Below are 21,941 nucleotides of genomic sequence, written 5' to 3'. Positions count from 1 at the left end.
TTCAGCTGCAATGAGAATAACTGTGACATATTACGTAAAGTGGTAAAGTAGATGTTAATATCAATTGTTATAGAATCTGAAACTTTTTGGCACCTTTAGGTTTTTCTTGCTAAATATAATTCATTTTGGATTGAAAATGAAAAAAAAAACCCTGGAGCAGTCAAGATTTTCTGTGTTCCGGCTCCGCTCCAGCTCTGGGCAAAAACCTGCGGCTCCACTGCTCTGCTCTCCAGCTGCGGGTTCCGCTCCAAAGCCCTGATTAAAAAACACCACCCTAGAAAATTCACTGATAAATAAACTTACTTAATGCAGAGTTAAGGTATATCATGTCCTTCCAGAATGCTGAGTTCAGTAAAATTCAGACTTGTGAAAACCAGGAATGAGTTAAGGTATTTCAAATTCACATTTCTAAAACCAGGCAATACTCAGCCTTAATTGTGTCCTCTGAGAGTGATGCCCCCATACCCATAATATATACACCCACACTGCCTTTATACTACATTGAAAAGGAACTACGTACATCTGTCCTACACTCAAACACTTAGGCCTGGTGTACATTTAAATTGACCTAGCTACAATGCTCAGGGCTTTGAAAAATTTCACTCCAAGTGCTGTGGTTAGGTTGGCGCAACCTGTGTTGTAGATGCAGCTACTGCTACTTGTGGAGGTGGATTACCTACATCAATGGAAAAATCCCTTCTATCTGCATAGTAAGTGTCTATACTACAGCATTGCAGTGGCACAGCTGCAGCACTCACTGTAGTGTAGACAGAAAGAACACTTTGGCTAAATTTTATGACCTCTTCACCCTTATGCACACAATGCCATCTAACACCATACTTGCACTTACGTTCCGTTAAACTCATAGACCATGCTCATCTCCCACCTAACTGTTGACAGTCCCATGGCCAGAAGACCACTGTGCCTGCTATTGGGACAGGCTACACACAGTAGTGCTGAAATGAGCTATATACTGGATATTCCAAGATACTTGTGTACCTATTCCCTTTGATCACACACATCCACAGAGGGTTGCATCCTCCTCAGGTCACCTCATATCACAGTCACAGCTCTTCCAAGCTGCTCCTTCTAATTTCTTCACTGTTCAATACTTACACCTATCACAGTGCATGCAGATAATTCCAAGTGTCTGTTGCCAGCTCCAGAGTTAAGGTTGTGTGGGAATGTATCTTAACTCTGTATTTCCTGGTTTTCAGAAGCTTTGAGTTTTGCTGAAGTTGATGTTCTGCAAGGGCACCATATACAACCTTACTTTGGAGTTAACAAAGTTCTTTGCCAGTGAATCATGTTGTGTGTGGGTTTCCCAAATTGACATACCCAATCATTCACTCTAGGTTGGAGAGAAATGCAAAGAAAACTACTTTCAAGGAACTTAAAGTTCATGATGGAGAGTTTGCATCAGGTATGAGGGTCTGAAGTGTCATGAATTTGTTCAGATGTAATATCTACCCATTATTTTACAAGCAAGGAAGTGCAGAGAGTTTGATGGGGAGATCCTTCTAGTACAGCAGCGCTGCCGTCCCACTGATATTTTCAGCGGCCACAGAACTTGAGAAGGGGTACCAGGATGAGAATGTCTCAGTAATCTGGGGTAATGCCTCCATTCAGTTTCTGGATTAGAGAGCAGTGAATGAAATCCCAGATGGGGATATCCTCCCAAAATTATACATATATTATGGGCAAAACTGTTTGGTTTTTGTACAAGAACGTGGAAAAGTCATAACTATGATGGATGGTTTAGTCTCCATGGAATAGATGAGGTAGCGTAATTTATTTTTCCTCTTTATCACACTGCTTGTAGTTGTCAAAAGACAGAGGGCTGCCTGTTTACCAGAATAAACATCAGGAATTGAAAAATTTACCCAATGCTCGATAGCCAGGTGAAAAAATAAATGTGCTGCCATACACCCAAGCCACTCACTCCAGATCATATCTTCTGTAAGATGAAGGAATAAAACAGTTTTATATTGTTTACAGTATTTAACTGTAACGTTGTCAATCAGTTTTCTATTTAATACATCTTTAAAAATGTAATTTTTCTCCCTTTTTCTATATTTTTATCTTTCTACCTCCACTCCATGCTTTCCCTTTCTTTCCTGTATTTGATTATGATCAAGGATATGATTTGGTCAGGGAGATCACGGATTCTGTGACTTTAACAGATGTCCACTTCTTCGGCTCAGGCTTCAGCCTCGCCAGGTGGGGCTTGGACTGAAGCCAAAGCCCAAGCCCTGCTGCCCATAACTTAGCTTTGCAGGGCCCCCATGGTGTGGGGTTCTGGGCAATTACCCCATTTGCTAGCCCCTAATGCTGCCCTGTGTATATTTCTGTGATTTATTGACTTATTGCCTCCTGTCTATTTAATAAAAATACCCACGCCAAAATCAAATCCTTAATCATGATGTATCTTTCCATTAATTATTTTCATTGTTTGTTTCCTCTTTCTTCTCTACTCCCTCATCTCCTTCCCTACATTCTTATGCCGGGGAGGAGGTTGCGATTTCCCCTCTCCTTTCTTCTACTTATTTCCAAATCTCTTTCCTTCAGCAACATACTTCTCTCTTCAAAATTTACCCAATCTCTCTCTCCCCCAACCACCTCCTTACAAACATATAGTACTCATATTTAAAATTTTTACCAAATGCACATAATAGGTAGAGGACTAAATCTACCAGCTAAAGACTAATACAAAAGGAGGAGAGGGTGACAAAATGGCAAGTGACATCACTCTGGTGAGAAGGTAACTCCCCACCTTGTGCCATAAAAAGGAGAATTCTAGGGTTCCTCCTGAGGTGCTGTCCTTCAACAAGAAACCCACAGAGAAAAGATTGCTATTGCAAAAGTTGTTGATGGCTGTCACTCATGTATCTCAACCCCTCCATCTTATTCATGTTACTGAGAAGAGGAAAAAGCTGGAATAAAAATTAAGTAAAAACCTCAAACTTTCAAGTGAGCCACATAATCCTAGTCTATTTTGTGGAGAAGGAAATAATTTTTATTAGGTCTGTTGCACTAGCACAAAGCAAGGCCTATTGCTGTGATAATCTCCTTGCTCTGATTCTTGGCAGCAAGCCACAAAGGGGCAGCTTGTGTTTACAGTATTAATAGAATAAGTCTCCCACATATGGTGAAACACCATTAGCTGAGAGAATACTTCAATAAAAGCAATCACCACTGACCCAGAGGCAATATAAACTGATACAGTAAATAAGGGTGTGTCTATACTACTGTAGCACTGTAATGTAGATGTTTTCTACATTATCGGAGTTTTCCCATTAAAGTAGGTAATGCTCCTCTCCAAGAGCCAGTAAGTAGGTCAGTGAAAGAATTTTTCTTTTGACCTAGCTGCATCTACAATGGCAGATAAGGTCAATATAACTACATCCCAGAGGGTGTGAAATTTTTCACAGCTGTGATTAATGTAGTTAGGTTGATCTCAATTTTAGAAGTAGACCAGGCCTAAGTAGCACAGTAGAGTATACTCCCAATTATCTGAATAGAATGGATTTTATTTGGATAATTGGGAGTTCATATAATTGAGAGGGCATATAATTGGGAGCTCCCTTCAGCTCTGCTGTCATAGCCCTACTCGGTCCCATAACAGTGGGGCTGCAGAGGGCTCCCTGCGTTGCCACTTGTAACCTTTGATTTATGTGTTTCCAATTAGTAGTTTAAACATAAGGAATAAAACCAAACTGAATTCCTTAAGGTTTGCACCTCCAGGGTAGTTACAGATAATTTAATTTAGTGGAGGACTGTGAATGACACAGTGAATGATTAAAATTAAGGATTTTATTTAATATAAAATAGTTCAAGCATCATGCATTACAGTATGATCATGCACTGCATTTCTACTCACATTCTAAGGTGAAAAGATGAATGCATAGCTGTTCTGCCTCTGGTTAAGGAGTGTGGATATAATCCTTTCTTTAACAGTACCTTGATGCGGGATTGGCGTGCCTATCTAAAACCAACCTACTACCCTTTTTATAATCAACTATAATAATGCCACTTAATTAATGAACATTAAATCCTCCTTTTACCATACCTGTATTTCCGTAACTGTAATTAAATATTTTCTACTTTTTCATTGGCTGTTTAACATTAAGCATTATCTTAACATCTGCTTCAATGCCCGACCGGTAACCATTAATATAGATAGCATTTTCCAAAACATTAACATTTTATTTAAAACATTTGTAAAAACCAATTAGGACTAAAACGTGTTTACAACATGAACTGGGGTTATGCCCTAATTTATCTCTGAATTGTCTCACTTCACTTTATTCGTACTTTACCATGCCTCTCTTGACTATTGTCAAACCTGTTTTTAGGAAATAGATTTTTGGGCCTACTTATGTTACATTACTGTAGAAAATAAGCAAACATCATCTCAATACATGCTACATGTACACCCTCCCTGCATTACTGCACGCGCAAGGGGCAGGGGGGAGGCTGCGGTCTTGGTGGGGCAGAGCAGAGATCCCTGGTCAGGACACTAGCCTTCTCTACACCTTGCACCTGAAGAGATCAGGTATCACCGGCCCAGAGGCAGTTCAGGGAGTCCTCTTCAGCTCTGCTGTCATGACCCCAGTCATTCACTCCCATGGATAGCGGAACTGTAGAGCATTCCCTGCACTGCCACAGGAACCATTCAGCAGCAGGATGGCCTCCCCGGGCAGGGGGGTCTCTGCTCTATTATCTGAACCTCTGTGTTATCCAGAAATAATGGGATTCTGATAATAAGGTTTTAGAAATCCAGGAGTATACTGTATTAGAAAAATTATGGAGGTCAAAGTTCTCTATTAGTAAATGCAGTACAGTCAATATCTATCACATATGTTTGGATACAAGACAAAATATACAGTATCCAACTTTGAGAGAAATTTTATTGTACTGAGAGGGCAGTTAATTCTGAATATAGTATTATAATGTTAGGGTCTGATCCAGTAAATCCTTACTAATGTGAGTAATCCCACTGATTTGGAGAATTTCATGATTGCATGTGTTAAAGCAGGATTCAAAATAGGCCAATCCAATATGTGGTGTTTGGAAACTTTCCAAATATCGACAGATGATATTTGTGCAGATGACTAAAAAAATGTATGATCAGCCTTCATATGAATGAAGTTTTTGGCTAAATTTTTAAAAATTGGAGCCTGTCTGTATTTAGATAATTATTTTCTTAAATGCCTATGTTCTTGTGTATTTTTGAAAATCTCATTTCATCTACTTAAATCTTTGTTCAGTCATAGATTTAAAGCCAGAAAGGAACATGGTGATCATAGTCTGAACACCTTTATAACACAGATCAAAGGACTTCCTTGAATTAATTCATGCTCCAAGTCCAATAGCTGTGTTTGACTTAGAAAATATCTTTTATGATAACATACAGTCTTGATTTTAAAATGATCAGTGATGGAGAATGCACCACAACCCTTGGTAAGTTGCTTTAATGGTTAATTACCCTCGTGGTTTAAAAAAAAATTGTGCCTCATTTCTAGTTTGAATTTGTCTAGCTTCAGCTTCAGCCATTGGATCTTGATATATCTTTTTCTGCTAAATTCAAGAGCCATCTGTTATCAAATTTCTGTTCCCCATGTAGGTACTTAGAATGTGATCAAGTCACCCTTTGACCTTCTTTTTGATAAACAAAATAGATTGACCACCTTGAGTCACTAAAAAATCCCACACATGGGAACTTAGTTAGCTCTTATTTGAAAATGTTGGTCTTCAGCTGTTTATTTACAAATGTATATTCATGCATATCACCTCAGCACATGAATGCTTTAAATAACCCTCAGGAAGCCCATATTTCTTTTGTAATAAAACTATTAAAGCCTATTAACTTTTAATCCAAATTTGGTTTTTCCTTAATAATGCTCATACAACACAGTTTTTGTGCTAGAGCTTTAAAAGACATTACACTTAAAATTGACTGGGATGGTGGACTACATAGAATTACTTTTTATGCTGAATCAGCAAAAGGTAAAGCAAGTTAGACTTTCAGTTAATCACTGTTGTGTAAACTTTATCCTACTTATCATTCAGATATCACAGTAATTGGTGCATTAGAAATACTTAGACACATAGACCTGTGGTCTCTTCTACAGCTGAAGCTGCTTGGAACGGAATATTTCATTTAAAGGAAAACTTCAATATAAATACAAGATATTTCAATTACAAAGGAGAATAAAGACTCAATTTTACTTCCTCTGAAGTCAATAGAAGTTTTATTTCATTTTCTTTGTAACTCAAAATAAATTACGCTATTTAATTTTATGGTTGTATGTATAAATTGTTGAATAAATTTAGTAGCTTTTTTTATGAAAATTTAAAATAGTTCTGTTTTGAAATTTTTATGAAGTGTCTAACACCACTTTGTGTATCTTTATCAGCCCAATTAAATCAATTTACTTCATAACATTCTCAACCATGAGTATATTTTAATGATGATTCTTGGCATCTTTTTTAATGCACGTACAGCCAATAGATACCACATTGATAAGCACTTTATAAATGCTGATAGGACTTCAGCTTGTGCAACAGAATTTTCAAGGACAAGAATACTACAGTTTACAAGCAATTCTTATTTGAAAATGAGACATGAATCCAATGAAGCTGGTGGAGGAAATAAAAAGATGACAATATATTTAATCATTAATTCTGTCAGTGACTATAGGAAAGATATTAGGGTAATGCTCCCTTCAAAGTCAGTCCCCTTAAATGGTAAATTCTTCTTTGTCTCTGCCTCAAGCTGTAACTGTTTAAAGGAATAAAACAGTTGTGTGTATTCAGTAGTGTCATGTTGCAAGTGAAATTTCTGTTTAATGATTTTGTAATAATATAACTTGCAACATCAAAAGCAAGAGAAGTATAGTATCTTTCTCATCCTGACTTCATTTCACATTTTCTTCCTCTTCTTCCCTATAGTAGATCATAGTGTATTTTTCTTGAGTTGTCTTAAGTGACTCATCCTTTTTTCTGGTTTTTTTTCTGCAGTGTATTCACTACTTCCTCTCCTTCTCTCTTTCGTCCTTATTTCTTTGTCTATACTGCATTTCCCTATTCTGTCTTATCTCATCAGTTTATTTGTCTGCCTACTCATTCCTGTGCAGTCGCAGATAGTCTAAGATGTGGAAATTTCACCAGATACTTAAAAGATGGAGGATTAAACCTACTATGCAGAGACAGGAATAGGGGCCCCACTGTACAGGGACAATGCTTAGGTGAAAAGGCAATGTTCTCTCATACTTTCCTCTGTGAGTGGAAAGAAGAGGATATTGCCCCAGATTGCTTGCAGGTTCCATTTTTCAGAGTAGACTCTGTCTAGTATGTGTCTGTACTTAGCCCCCTCTGTTGCTGCGTGACAGAGGAAGCATTCTCTCCATTTCCCCACTCCACTTGCAGAGCCTCCTCACTCTCGTGAGAGTCGGTGGAAGGTATACCTGTTACTCGTTCTCTCCCCAAGTTTCCTCACTGATGTGATGGGCATCACATATGTGTGTATCTGCATTCTATCATTCATTCAACCTGGTTGCTCACAGTGGGTGCCTCTTTCTCTATCCTTTCTTGGCCTCTCTTTTTGAGGGCTGCTGTGCTGTGGATAGCTTCTACTCAAAGCATTCTTAAACGGCAGCAGAATATTTATGATGATTCTTGCCATTTTCACTACTGCCCACAGTGTTTGGAGCAGCAGCAGTGAAAACTGATAAGACTTTGGGCGAGTGGAATTTTTGCTTACTGCCAACCACAAACCTCAGAGTGCCAGAAGTGGCTTAAATGATCAAGCAAAGGAGGTTTTACACTCAATTTGACGGCGTTTGTTTCCAACTTTTGAATGCTACGTCCGATCAGTTCCAAAATTTCAGGGAATGGTTTAGGCATCAATGGCCAGAACCTTATGGATTCTGGTGAAAATTGGAAAAATTGAAAGGTAGACATGGGGGACACATGGAGTCACTGGCATGAGGGGAGGGGTGGGGTTGCAAGGAGTCCCTGAAATAGCAGGAATAGGATGGTGGAACACAGGGAGCTTGTGGAGAGGAAGGGAGGAATGTAAGAGGCTCTAGTGGGTGTAATGCACTCAGCCTATAGAAACAACAAAGTGTGCAACACTCTAATGTTAACCACTACAACAGAGAGGATATCTGGGAATCCAGTGATTTCAAAGAGTGATGAGGGTGCTAAGCACCTAACAAAAATCGGTACTTAATGTGAAAAATTTAGAGAGAGGATGACAAAGGGCCTATTGGAGGTTGACCTGTGTTGTAACTAGGTCAACCAATCAGAGTAGACCTAGTTACAACACAGTGCTATTTAGTCGGGTAGACAGGCTCTTAACTAAGTTCTGTAACTGGGCCAAATTTTTGGACGTGTCCGAATTATGGAACTTGGTTAAAATCCCATCTATGTTCTAAAATGGAACCAAGTTGTAAATAGGTCCCCTGACTTATTTGTAATTATAATGTAGACAGGCTCTAATGGTGGAAACTATAATTATGTACAGATACTTCATATAGCTAGGGAAAGTGCTATCTCCTAGGGAGTTAGTTTAAAATTATCAAAGGTAAAATTTATATTGGGTTCTCAAACTTCATTGCACTGCGACCACTTCTGACAACAAAGATTATTACATGACCCCAAGAAGGGGGATTGAAACTTGAGCCCAAGCCTGAAGTCTTCAGCCCCAGAGGGGGTGGAGGGGCCTGTATCCTGAGGCCTGCCATCCAGAGCTGAAGCCAAAGCCTGAGCCCCACTGCCCAGGGCTCAAGGGCTGGTTGCTCTCAGGCTTCAACCTGAGCCTGAACAAGTCTAATGCCAGCCTTGATGACTCCAAAGATTGAGAACCACCATTGGACTAATGGTTCTTAAACTGTGTGTCATGGGCCACTGGTAGTCTGGAGTGCTGGTTGGTCACATGTTGCTGGTTCTTATTTCTGTCTTTCTAATCAGATTAAAACAGCCAAAATACATTAAATATTGCAGATAGGTCAAGTGACTAGAATAATTGGCTGTGGAAGGTTGAGACATTGAAATTAGATATTTTTGAGTTGACTGGCTACATCTCATTGGTTTAGGATAGTGGACCATTCTGCACTAGTTCAGGGAGATGGAAGAAAGTGACACTGGATCTCTTCTAGCTCATCATTTAGAATTTGGATTAAAAAAACCACAACTGATTAATTTTCATAGTGAAAACTAATAGCGAGAAAGCAAAATTATTGTATTTTAAATGTGTAGGGTTGGTGGTTTTTTGTTTTGTATTTTGGTGGGGTTTTTTTGTTTTTTGCTAATGTATTTTTGTTTTTAATTTCATAGGAACTAATTGAATGGGACTTCAAATACTGGTTGATAAAATAGACGCAAAAGTAAGTGGTACAGATACAAAGTTTTTGTTTGTGTTCTTTTGCAAAATATATATAGCTAAACTAGTACTACTTGTGGTAACAGTTAAGCTTATTTATTGCACTATTTCTTACCAGATTTTTGTGGTTACTCTTTTTAAAAAATCCTGAGTACAGTTGTTTTCTGGGTTTGGTTTTGTTTGGTGTTTTTCCTGGTATGAGGTTACACCAGAAAGTTTCATAGGTCCTCACCTTCGGAATGTCGGTGGGTTGTCTCTTTCTGGCATGTCCTGCTCCTTATTTTTTTTATTAAAGACTTTCCTCATTAAAAACTTTGTACAGGGTCTGTACTGTGGGACTTATAGGTCGGCTGTCGTCTCCTATGGCTGTTTTTTCCTCTCTATGGACCATTCAGTTTTAATAGTTGGAACCCTATAGTTTTCCCCAATAGTTTTGGGAAATGGAATAGTTTTACCCAAGAGGAAAAAAATTTAAATGTAATTTTAGCAAAATCTTACTTAATTGATGTGTCTTTCTTCTGTATTTCTATATCCATCCCAAAATACATTTCAGATTGGGGTTTTCAGTTTTCGTAATTTTTTGCCACTTCCTACTAGATCTCTTCAGTTTGGTGAATTATGTTACATGCTGGATTGTGAGGTTTTCTTATTACAGTAATCAAACCTGGATACACTTTATACAGTTTATTTAAGAATAGAAATTCTAATTAATTTAATTCCAAGAAAAAAAGATTTTGCATTCTGTCAGAGACCATAATTTTTACAAATATTTTGTATATATAGAGTACCTTTCATCTGATTTAAAAACACATTAAACATGCTAAGCTTCCCAGCTCTCTTCTGAGTTCTGTATCATGCTTTTGTAATTTTACAGATGACTAAACTGATCCATGGAAAGGCTAAATGGAAAATGAAATGTAATATTTTGGAATTGTTCAACCTTATTAGAAAGTGGAGTGAATTACTTTTTTTTGCATTTCCTGACTGATTTTAACTGTGCAATCTTAACGTTGCAGTAACATTTGTATGCAGGGTTGGTGGGGAAGGGCTTTTGTACAAGTGGAGATTGTAAGCTGTGTATAGTGGACTGGTGCTGCTTCAGGTTCACAGGTGTCCGGTCTTCGACTGGAAAGTCTGGTTGAACAGGGAACCTGGCAGTGTCTAAAAGTCTGGGTACCGTGGGCGGGAGTGGGAGTGGAAGCCTGTTGCCTGGACCTGAAGTGGAAGCTCCCGCAGCAGCATACATGCACTTGCTCGGGCCGCAGGCTGCCCCTCTGAGGAGCGCAGTTTGCAGGGCTGCGGTGGAAGACAGAGTGCGGGGACCCATGGCGAGTGGTGTAAGGGGCTCTCAGTGGGCATGGAATGTTCCCCAGGAAGGAAAGTATGCAAACTGCCCCGCCATCCAGTGCTTCCCCTAGCTGCACTCTCAGGCAGCTCTGGAGTGGGGAGGGCTTGAGAAGGTAGGGAAGGGGGCTGCTGGGCAGGCAGCGCAGAGGGAGGCGCGGGGCTACCTGGCTGCTCCTGGGCAGCCACAGCGCGCTTCTGACCTTCACTTCCAGGTGGCCTGCTGCTGCAGCTGTGGTTTGCAAGTCCCTTTGGGCTGCTCACACTGGAGTTGAGGGGGGAGAGCAGTGAGTGACGGGGGGGGGGGGGGCCTTGTGTGAAGAGGTGGAGCCGTGGGCGAGGCCTCGGGGCAAGAGGTGGGGCAGGAGGTCCGTTTTTCAGACATTAGAAAGTTGGCCACCCTAGTACTGCTATCCTGTGCATCACATGAATAAGCCCTATCATCAACATGTACTCACTTTCCTAATTGTTGCTACACATGCAATGGGTCTTTTTTGAACTGCACAATGCAGAACTTTTTAAAAAGTCAAACCAAGATTTTTTTCATCCTAGCAAAGGCCTTAGTCTCAATAAAGACTATTTTCGTTCCAAATTGCAACATTCACAGTTCAGGTATGGAGAAAGTAAATGGTTGTCAGAATAATAAATAATTGGGTTTTTAACAGGCTGGTATATCAGACTTTTATGACTATGTTCATATTTACCAAGTTTTCGAAATAGTTTATAGTCTCGTATTTTGGAGGCTTAGAGCAACGCTGTCATCAGATTTCCAGTCTAATACTTTTTAAGGAAACAATAGACAATACTCCTTTTCCATTTTTTAGCTGGACAGTGTCCAGTGTTAATTAAGCCCTTTCAAAAAGAACGTATTGCTTTTTTTTCCTGTGCATAGTATGTTATATTAGGACAAATAGGAGACTTCTTATTTTGACACTTCTTGCTTCTTACCTGTGCATAACACGTATATTTTTCTCTGCTTGAATTTTTATCTTTAGTGGCATATAGAAGAGATGAAATGTGGTCTGAAGGACGATATGAGTATGAAAGACTTCCAAGAGAACGACTCCCACCAAGAATTCATTCTGACGTAAGTACTGTATATGCTATATTGTCTAAATATTGGGCTTGTCCTTTTTTTAAAAAAATAGTACTTATTAGAGCTGAATCTTTTCATTAATTTTTTTTCTTATCATTTAATTCCATTTTCGGAGATCATATTGTGACTAACATTTAAGGCACTGATCTTGCAAATGGATCTGCCTGGGCAGACCTGGTGAATTTGTGAGTCTTATGAAGTTAACTGGACTCCACATGGATGATAGGATCTGCCCACATTGCTCTTTGTATAGAATCAGGTTGATGTTCACTGGGAAGTACTTCAAGTAGATAATCTTCTGTACATAAGTGTTCAATATATTTTGTGGGCAGTTAAACATGGGCCATTCAGGTTCTTCCCAGTTTTACTGAGGCTATGCAATTTGCTGGAAAGATTTTTTTTTTTTTGGCTTTCTCTATCAAATTTTAAAACTGGACTAAGGTGGTGAGATTGTGAACTCAGGGTCTTACGTAGAGCAGTAAGAAACAATGCTGTTGGTGTATGCAAAGATTTAAGCAAAAGTTTAAACCTTAAGTATTGAAAATACAAGTTAGCAGCAGCTGCCTATTAGATACTTATTGGGACATTAATTACAAAGGAAACAGTACACATTATAAGGAGAGTGATCACTTTACATAAGCTGTTACCAGCAGGAGAGTGGGGTGGGGGAGAGAAAACCTTTTGTAGTGATAATCACCCATTTTTTCATGGTTTGTGTGTATAAAAACGTCTTCTGTATTTTCCACAGTATGCATCCGATGAAGTGAGCTGTAGCTCACAAAAGCTTATGCTCAAATAAATTGGTTAGTCTCTAAGGTGCCACAAGTACTCCTTTTCTTTTTGCAGTATAGTTAATGATATGCAGTCTGTTTATAAAACTTATTTTGTTCTCAATTGTAAAATTAGAATTTCAGCTACCTATTTTAGGTCTTTAAAAGTAAACACAAACATTTACAAAGCTATAAAAAAGAACAAAGTAGGTAAACTGTTTTCTTCTATAGCTGAATATCTGGAGAAGAGAGAAATCAAAATCACTCTTAAATTTAGCTTTTGAGCTGTTGCAGTTAAATAGAATTTAAAGAACATTTTCTAAATTATTTCTGATTACAGGGTACACAGTATGTATTTGGCAACATAAAACCTCAGGTATCAGTCTCTGCTGTCTACTTTGTGTCCTTCTCCTCTTCTTAGTGGATCTTGGAGATTTAGTGGTTGTTCAATTGACCTGGGCTACCTTTTGTCTTATTTCACTCTCCCATCACATATTCTCAGCCTGCACTTTTTGTAACTTACTGGTATTGGTAACTAGTGTCACAAGGTGTATGTGGCTCTCTCTTTCTGTTGATCAGTGTATTGGTGTTTTGGCTGTTGTGTGATGTTTTAACTTTACAGGGGTCAGCAAAATTTCTCCATTTTCAACAAACTGGAAACCAGATAAGTTTGAACAGGGTATTTAGTCAGATACTCAGTTGCTCCTCGAGTAGTCTTACCAGCAATAGAACAAAAGGAACGGCAGATGGACTTTTACAGATATTAGATTTTTTTTTAAACAAAGTAACATTTGGTTTGTCTAACAATTTGCTAACTTAATGTAACCATTACAGCAATAAAATTCTTAAATTCTATTAGTCTTTCAAACTCTCTAGGAAACAAGTATAGCCCACACATTACAGAGGTTTATGCGTAAGTTTAGCTATAAAGGAAAAATCTCTGAGCATTGAGGAGGTATAATAATATTATCATACAGGAGAGACTGAAACAAATACCCCAACTGTAGGTTTATATTCCAAATAACATCCCAATAGAGTGGCATGACCAGTAGAGTCTACTGATATACCTCCCAAAAAAATTAATGGCAAAACTTTGGTTTGCCAATCTCAGTTTATTATACTATGAAGCTAGGATATGTGGCTTTTTCTGGTTCTGCTCTGTTGCTTTGAGGTAGCTACTGCAAGGCAATTTCCTTCATCACCACTGAGTGTTACATCCAGACTTGCAAAATTCTACTTGCTCAGGGCAAGGAGTTTTTTTAATTTTGTTTTTGGATGGTCATGTAAAATATCATTAGCACATTCATAATTATCAGTCTTCATGGCAGATGACAAGGATATGAATGTTGTTCCTGGGCTGGAATATTTTATGTCAATTTTTAATGACTGGCGTATCTGTGTGTGTCTTGTCTCTACTATTCAAGAGAACAAGAGCCTTAAGCTTGGTCCTGAAACTGAATGTAACATATCAAAATAAAGTCTATTGTAGACTGAGATCTCAGTTGCTGGCAAATGATAAAATGCCAGACAATAGGATTTTGCAGAGTTGCCCATACTCTACACAATATTGTTCACACCTTTACAATATTCTTACTGTTGGAACACTTTAAAATTGTGTTTTCTATATGTCATTGTTACAGTTTTGTGATGTAATCTTTAGGGTGGATTGAGATAGGTGAGTACTTCTAATATAGCTTCAGACCATATGTTCTTTCAGGGCCACCAAATCATAAGCCTAATGTATATGTTAGGAATGGTATTCCATGAGATAGCTTGCCTTCAATGGTTCATCAAGCCCTGTGATATTTTGTATACGTGTGGCCTCTACATTGTATCTAGTCTATGGAGTGAGATTTTATTTTTTTTCATTAGGTGTCTGTAATTGATTGCCCTTTAGTAAACTTGCTGGGCTGTCAGCAAGTTTATTTATAATGTATTAACAGTCTGTGACCCTAATATACCTCTTCCTGCTGAAAGTTTCAAAGCATTAGATTGTGACTACAACTTGAAAAAGGGTTGTTTTTCATGTTTATTTTTCCCCCTCAAGGTTGCATGTGCAAATGCCGGGCTCTGCCTCTGTATTGGGGCATTCCTAAAAAAAGACCACTGAAAGTTTAGCTCTTAGGGTTTGATTTAAATTGGTAAAGGAAGGAAATTTAAAAGTTAAGGGCTGGCTCTCAGGATTTCACTTACTTTTTTTACGTACCAACAGTTCATAGAATATGTTCAACTTCTAGAAAGCTACATTTGCATCTTCAGCAATATGTGCCGGATGCCCTCAGTAACCAAACTAAGGATCTTTGTGTACTGGTGATGTCAAAACCATGGAAACATGTTGGAGCATGGAGCTAGCTGACTACTTTATCTCCCATATGTGACCTTTGTGCTCCATAGTGATAGTGGGGGCCAATCACAAAGGGGGAAATACTGCATAAAATTCACTTCTTAAGAGTGTGACAGGATATGGCACATTGACATGAGATGGGGATTAAGTAATACCCTGCCACACACATATACCCCTCCTCAATAATAAGCTATCACGGCCAGGTCACGGGTGGCCAGACCTACTTGTCAGAGCTAGAGTCCACAGTCACTAGACAGGAGTCAAGAATTCTCTGTGTTGGGATACTGGGAGGTCAGAAGCAGGAAACAAACTGTAGATCAGAGCCACGAGTCGGGAACCGAGTCAGGTGACAAACTGGAGGTTGAGAACAAGAAGTCAGATGCCAGGAGTCAAGCTGGGTTGGAATGCCAGGAAATTAAGCTGTGCATGCAGGAGTGGGGAGCAGGAATGGGTAGCCGCACAGGTGCTGACTTGTTTTTGCCAGTGGGTGCTTGCTCCTCTCCACCCGCTCCTCCCCCATGTGAGCAGGGGGCAGAGTCTCAGGGGAAAGAAGCCAAGCAGGGGCAGGGCCTGGTGGCGGAGCACAGGTGGGGCTTCAGGGGAAAGAGGCCAAGCGGGGGTGGGGCCTCAGGGGGGAAGAGGTCGAGTGGGGATGGGAAGGAGTTGCAGGTGGGCCTCTGGAAGAGGCTGAGTGGTGGGCGGGGCCTCAGGGGGAAGAGGCTGAGTGGGGCCGGGCCCACAAAAGTTTAATTTGGCCCTGTCGGTGCTGAGCACCCCCTATTTTTTCCCCATAGTCAGTGCCAATGGGTAGCAGGGCCAGGAAGTAAAAGACACGCTGTCCAGAGCAGGGAGGAGCCCAGTTGTTTGGGCAGCTTCCTCTTTCCTACTGCTGGCTTAAGTAGGGCCAGTCAACCACTCTGGGACTCTGCCAATTGGCACACAAGGGCAGAGCCTCACAATGGCACTGGGCTTCATGGATTTCAGGCAAGCTATATTGCCAGCAGGCTGCTGGGTGGAAGGTTGGAGCATGGCTGCTCTTAGAGACTTTGCGGGCCTGGATTCAAGATCCATGCATCATGACACAACAACAACAAAAAAAAAGTTATTTAACCTAAGGGGAACAAAGTGTTCCAGCCAGTCTAAACCAAACTTGTGGGGTGGACATTTCTTGAATAGATAACTGGTATATTAAGTTTTATTCTGAAGGAACTGTACTGGAAGAATTATACATTCCAAAAAACCAGAGATAAGACACGTTAAATCCATTGTCAGTGTTGCAACACTTATTTAGAAAAAATAAAACAAAAATGTAAGCATTAAAACACTCGTTTGAATGCATCCTCTGGTGATCTACTGCATTGTGTCAGAATTGTATTACTTCTCTATTCAGATTGATTTCTTTTGAGCAACCACTACCTCCTCTATGTTTATGTATTTTGAGTACACTATTGACATTCAAATAATAAATTACATTTATCGACAGGCCCTTATTTATGAGGCGTTGCTGAAGATAATTTTCTTTATCGCCATCATTTCTGAAATTGGTGTCAAAGAATATAAGAAATTTAAACTGGAGTAATTTTTTAAAAAAAAGAGACCTGATTTTTAGGCTTTCAAAGCTAACTCACAGACTGCTTTTGTGACATTTCACTATAAACACAAGATGGCTGGGATGCTACATCAGATTAAACACCATATAAATGTAATGTGTTATCCATCATCAGACTTGCTTGCTGTTTTTCTTGCATGTTTTCTCCACACTTAAGTATGTAGCCTTTTTAAGAATGTTGCCGTTCAATTTTTTTTTTGGGAATAACCACGTTCATGTACACCACCGCCCCCCTTTTTTTTAAACTTTTGTGTTTTACTACTGGAAGTCTGTTGTGAAAATAAAACGTAGTGTGTTTTATATTTGTTTTGTATTTTTAGGATGACTACCATAGAGTAGTTAATGTTGCACCCAAGAAACCACCACTACTAGATAGACCTGCAGAAGGAAGTTACAGTAGATATGATGACTATAGTCATGTTGACTACAGAGACTATGAGGAGGGCCGAAGTTTTGCCCATGAACGAAGAAGTGGCCCACCACATAGAGGGGTACGTAACTTGATTTTTCTCCCATGAACATATTGCTTATGTTTTCATTCATGTTTGAATCTATGTGCACAATTAAAGAGACACTGTCATCTCAAAAATAATTTCTCCCTGAACATTTTTCAGTATTATTGTAAATAAACTGAAAGGTTAAAGGAAAAAAACAATTTTTAAATTTACTTATTTATTTGCTTTTGACAGTACTTTGTGTGCTGTCATTTTAGCTTGTAAGTCTGTCATGATTGCAGGATAACGACACTACATTTTCATGTGCCTGCACTTCAGCAGCTACTCCGGGAGTGAACAGCCGTGCCGTATCCCTGTCTGTTTTGGTAGAACATATGTGGCCAGAAGTCTTGTCTGTCTTTCCTTTTCCTCGCCCATTCTCCTACATGGGTTTGAGGTGCAGAGCTGATAAGTGGTTTAGAGAGTTCTTCCACACATCCCAGATGCTTGCATGTGCAAGTTAATGGCTCAAATAAATACAGTTCATTTTCTGGCACTTGTACATAGATTCATAGATTCATAGATATTTAGGCCAGAAGGGACCAGTATGATCATCTAGTCTGACCTCCTGCACAATGCAGGCCACAGAATTTCACCCACCACTCCTGCAAAAAACCTCTCACCAATGTCTGTGCTATTGAAGTCCTCAAATCGTGGTTTAAAGACTTCAAGGAGCAGAGAATCCTCCAGCAAGTGACCCATGCCCCATGCTACAGAGGAAGGCGAAAAACCTCCAGGCTTCTTCCAATCTGCCCTGGAGGAAAATTCCTTCCTGACCCCAAATATGGTGATCAGCTAAACCCTGAGCATATGGGCAAGATTCATCAGCCAGATACTACAGAAAATTCTTTCCTGGGTAACTCAGATTCCACCCCATCTAATATCCCATCACAGGCCATTGGGCCTATTTACCATGAATATTTAATTACCAAAACCATGTTATCCCATCATACCATCTCCTCCATAAACTTATCGAGTTTAATCTTAAAGCCAGATAGATCTTTTGCCCTCACTGCTTCCCTTGGAAGGCTGTTCCAAAACTTCACTCCTCTGATGGTTAGAAACCTGCGTCTAATTTCTAGTCTAAATTTCCTGGTGGCCAGTTTATATCCATTTGTTCTTGTGTCCACATTGGTACTGAGCTTAAATAATTCCTCTCCCTCTCCGGTATTTATCCCTCTGATATATTTATAGAGAGCAATCATATCTCCCCTCAACCTTCTTTTAATTAGGCTAAACAAGCCAAGCTCCTTGAGTCTCCTTTCATAAGACAAGTTTTCCATTCCTCGGATCATCCTAGTAGCCCTTCTCTATACCTGTTCCAGTTTGAATTCATCCTCCTTAAACATGTTGTTAGAGAGTATTGCTTTGAGTCTCTCTCTGTGTGAGTAGTTGTTGTTACAAAGAATTGCTTTGAGAACAGACTCTGTCTTAGAATGTACTAACACAATTAGCAGCTTGCAAGTTTCACACAGAGAGGGAGAGAAATAGTACCAAAAACCCTGGTAATAGTAATACCCTGGAATTTAAACTATGGGGGATCAAACTCATTTGTGATTTTAATACAGAACTTCTTTAATATGATCCAACATTAAGACCCAGGCAGACTGCAAAGAGCTACAAAAGGATCTCTCAAAATTGGGTGACTGGGCAACAAAATGGCAGATGAAATTTAATGTTGATAAATGCAAAGTAATGCATATTGGAAAGCATAATCTCAACTATACATATAAAATGATGGGGTCTAAATTAGCTGTTACTACTCAAGAAAGAGATCTTGGAGTCATTGTGGATAGTTCTCTGGAAACATCCACTCAATGTGCAGCGGCATTCAAAAAAGTGAACAGAATGCTGGGAATAATTGAGGTAGATAGATAATAGGACAGAAAATATCATGTTGCCTCTATATAAATCCGTAGTATGCCCATATCTTGAATACTGTGTGCAGATGTGGTCGCCCTATCTCAAAAAAGATATATTGGAATTGGCAAAGGTTCACAAAAAAGGCAACAAAAATTATTAGGGGTATGGAATGGCTTCCGTATGAGGAGAGGCTTCTGTATGATAAGACTGGGACTTTTCAGCTAGGAAAAGAGACGGCTAAGGGGAAATGATTGAGGTCTATAAAATCATGACTTGTATAGAGAAAGTAGATAAGGAAGTGTTGTTTGCTACTTCTCATAACACAAGAACCAGGGGTCACCCAATGAAATTAATAGGCAGCAGATTTAAAACAAACAAAAGGAAGTCTTCACACAATGCACAGTGAACCTGTGGAACTTCTTGCCAGAGGATGTTGTGAAGGCCAAGACCATAATAGGGTTCAAAAAAAGAACTAGATAAGTTCCTGGAGGATAGGTCCATTAATGGCTATGAGCCAGGATGGGCAGGAATGGTGTCCCTAGCCTCTGTTTGCCAGAAGCTGGGAGTGAGTGACAGAGGATGGATCACTTGATGATTTCCTATTCTGTTCATTCCCTCTGGGGCACCTGACACTGGCGACTGTAAGAAGCCAGGATACTGGGCTAGATGGACCTTTGGTCTGACCCAGTGTGTTAAACTTCATATAACCAACTCTTCTTCATATGTTGTAGGAGGACCCAGGATACAGATGGCCAAAGGAAGACTATTCCATAAGTCGACAGCCCGAGTACAGGTATTAATGTAATTTTATAAAATGAATCCCTTTTTGCATTCAGTGCCAACTTTTTTAAAGATGTATACTCAATAGAGTCACACTGAACTGGGACATTTCCCAAGAAATAGCTAGGAAACATTAGTCTAAAGATAGTAAAGAATAATAATTGCTTCTTAATTTGGGCAGTATTGCATAAATTCTCCCTCATGCAATTCTCTGCAGATCTTCACTGTAGGAATAGCAAGCTATGCTGCTTGAGCTGCCAATCTATTGCAAGCAGTAAACTTTTGGGGTTTGTTTGTATCTCAACTTCAAATCTGAATGTTCCATCAATTGCCTTGTTAAGATCTCTACCCCTCTAACTGTCCATGTTTCCTGTCTTTTCATTTGCTAAAACAGTGTGAGAAGATTCTTCCCCAGTTTATTGTCCCATTCCTTGTTCTTTAGATTTATATATATACCTTTTATTTTTATACATACATATAAAGCTTTACATAATAAAATGAAAATAAAAGCTTTACACAATTTTTATATATATATAAAAATTTATATTTATATTTATATATAAAATAAAAGCAGTTTGTGTAATTAGGGATGTGTGTGTTTATGTAGACGTGTTATTATAAAAGTTGCATCTAAATGCTACAGCAGACTATACAAAAGTTAAATGAGCATTATCAATTCAGCTGACTTAAACTGTTAGAGTTTTATGTCCGAATTATATTTCAAATTCCTTTTGAGTTTCTCTTGTGTTGATCGGGTCAGAAGAATTTGCTCCCAATCACATATATGTTCTGACCTCCCGTCTCTTTTGAATTCATAAGTGTCAAGGCTGATTCCCCACTCTGGAACTTCGACTGCAGAAGGTAGGGGCCCGCAAGGGTTCTAAAAATTAATACTGACCACTTCAGGATTGTATTAAACTCCCAAGGTTACAGTTTCTCTCTGACCTTGGATGAGTGGATGCTGCCACCACCCAAATGCAAAATCCCTTTGAAGCCAGAAAGGCACACTTGGGAATCCCTTCCTGTGGGGTACCCTCAAGCCCTTTCACTGCCCCCTCCGGGGAAGAACTGAGAAAGAAAAACAAAGGAAATCAGCTGTTGCCACCAGCTAATTTAACAACATATACACAAACCAATTAGGGACACAAAAATCCAATCCTATTCTTAAAAAAGGTAAATTTTATTAAACCCAAAAAGAAAGGAAATACTTTGGAACTTAGGCTTTTTGCTAGATCTTAAAAGAAACAATTACAAAAATGAAGCTTCAAGATAGCTCTCTTGAGGTTCAGCTTAAAGGCTACAAGCCAAAACAAAAGCATCTGGGGTTAGCACGGAGGACTCCACAAGCCAATAAGAAATAAAATAAATAACCCTAATCGCATCTTCCTAGACATTCCCTGATCACTTACATATTTGGGGTTTCCGATAAGTAGGGTTGAGGTATGAATTGATGCTTTTTCATACCTGGTTTTAAAGCTGCTTACAGCATTGCTGCTCTGTGTCTCCGTTCTCCGGAGAACAACAACAACCAGACAAAGGGAAAGTTTTTTCCCCAATTTTAAAAAGTCTAGCCCTCCCATTGGATCTTTAGGTCAGATGCCCACTCCCTTTCTGTTACCTAACCAAGGAGACTTTTTAATCCTTTGTAGGAAAAGCAAGCAGAGAACAGCCACCAAGAGGGATTTTTATAGCTAACTGGTTGGCTGGATGTCCATAAAAGGGAACTCCCCCCCCCACCCCCTTCATTTATCACAATCAGGTTACTGCATGAATATGTGCATGTGTGCTTGGGACACAGAAACAGGGAGAAATGTTCCTATTGTACAAACTTCTTGGTCTGTAGTCTGACTGACTTATGTCTGAGAAGTGTCTTTGAAAAGAATCTTCTTCTTCAGTTTTTCAAATGCTTCATTCTAACACTTACTAGGAATAAGACTCTCTTGACAGATGTTAAATGCTAATATTCACAATGACAGGTTTCAGAGTAGCAGCCATGTTAGTCTGTATTTGCAAAAAGAACAGGAGTACTTGTGGCACCTTAGAGACGAACAAATTTATTTGATTATAAGCTTTTGTGGGCTACAGCCCACTTCATGGGATGCATAGAATGGAACATATAGTAAGAAGAGAGATATATACACACACACACACAAACACAACATGAAAAGGTGGAGTAAGAGGCTAATTAATTAAAATGAGCTATTATCAGCAGGAGAAAAAAACTTTTGTAGTGATAATCAAGATGGCCCATTT

The 21,941-nt window shown here is 39.2% G+C and overlaps 1 protein-coding gene across 5 annotated transcripts in view; it reads left to right on the top strand.

Annotated features, from left to right (window-relative positions):
• Nucleotides 1–21,941, top strand: part of PPHLN1 (periphilin 1) — a 140,384-nt gene that overhangs the window by 14,769 nt on the left and 103,674 nt on the right. For 2 of the 5 annotated variants that reach the window (XM_084617493.1, XM_084617491.1), the window contains exons 2-6: nucleotides 9,343–9,392; nucleotides 11,728–11,819; nucleotides 16,872–17,042; nucleotides 19,640–19,701; nucleotides 20,508–20,549. In XM_084617493.1, the coding sequence (XP_084473619.1) occupies nucleotide 9,392; nucleotides 11,728–11,819; nucleotides 16,872–17,042; nucleotides 19,640–19,701; nucleotides 20,508–20,549 (368 nt within the window). In that variant the 5' untranslated portion in view covers nucleotides 9,343–9,391. The remainder of the gene's footprint in view (nucleotides 1–9,342; nucleotides 9,393–11,727; nucleotides 11,820–16,871; nucleotides 17,043–19,639; nucleotides 19,702–20,507; nucleotides 20,550–21,941) is intronic. The other 3 variants (XM_084617495.1, XM_084617494.1, XM_084617492.1) reach the window with 2 other exon arrangements.

Source organism: Lepidochelys olivacea (assembly GCF_965140295.1).
Source record: "Lepidochelys olivacea isolate rLepOli2 genome assembly, chromosome: 1".
NCBI lineage: Eukaryota > Metazoa > Chordata > Testudines > Cheloniidae > Lepidochelys > Lepidochelys olivacea.
This window is presented reverse-complemented; position numbering and strand designations above follow the sequence as displayed.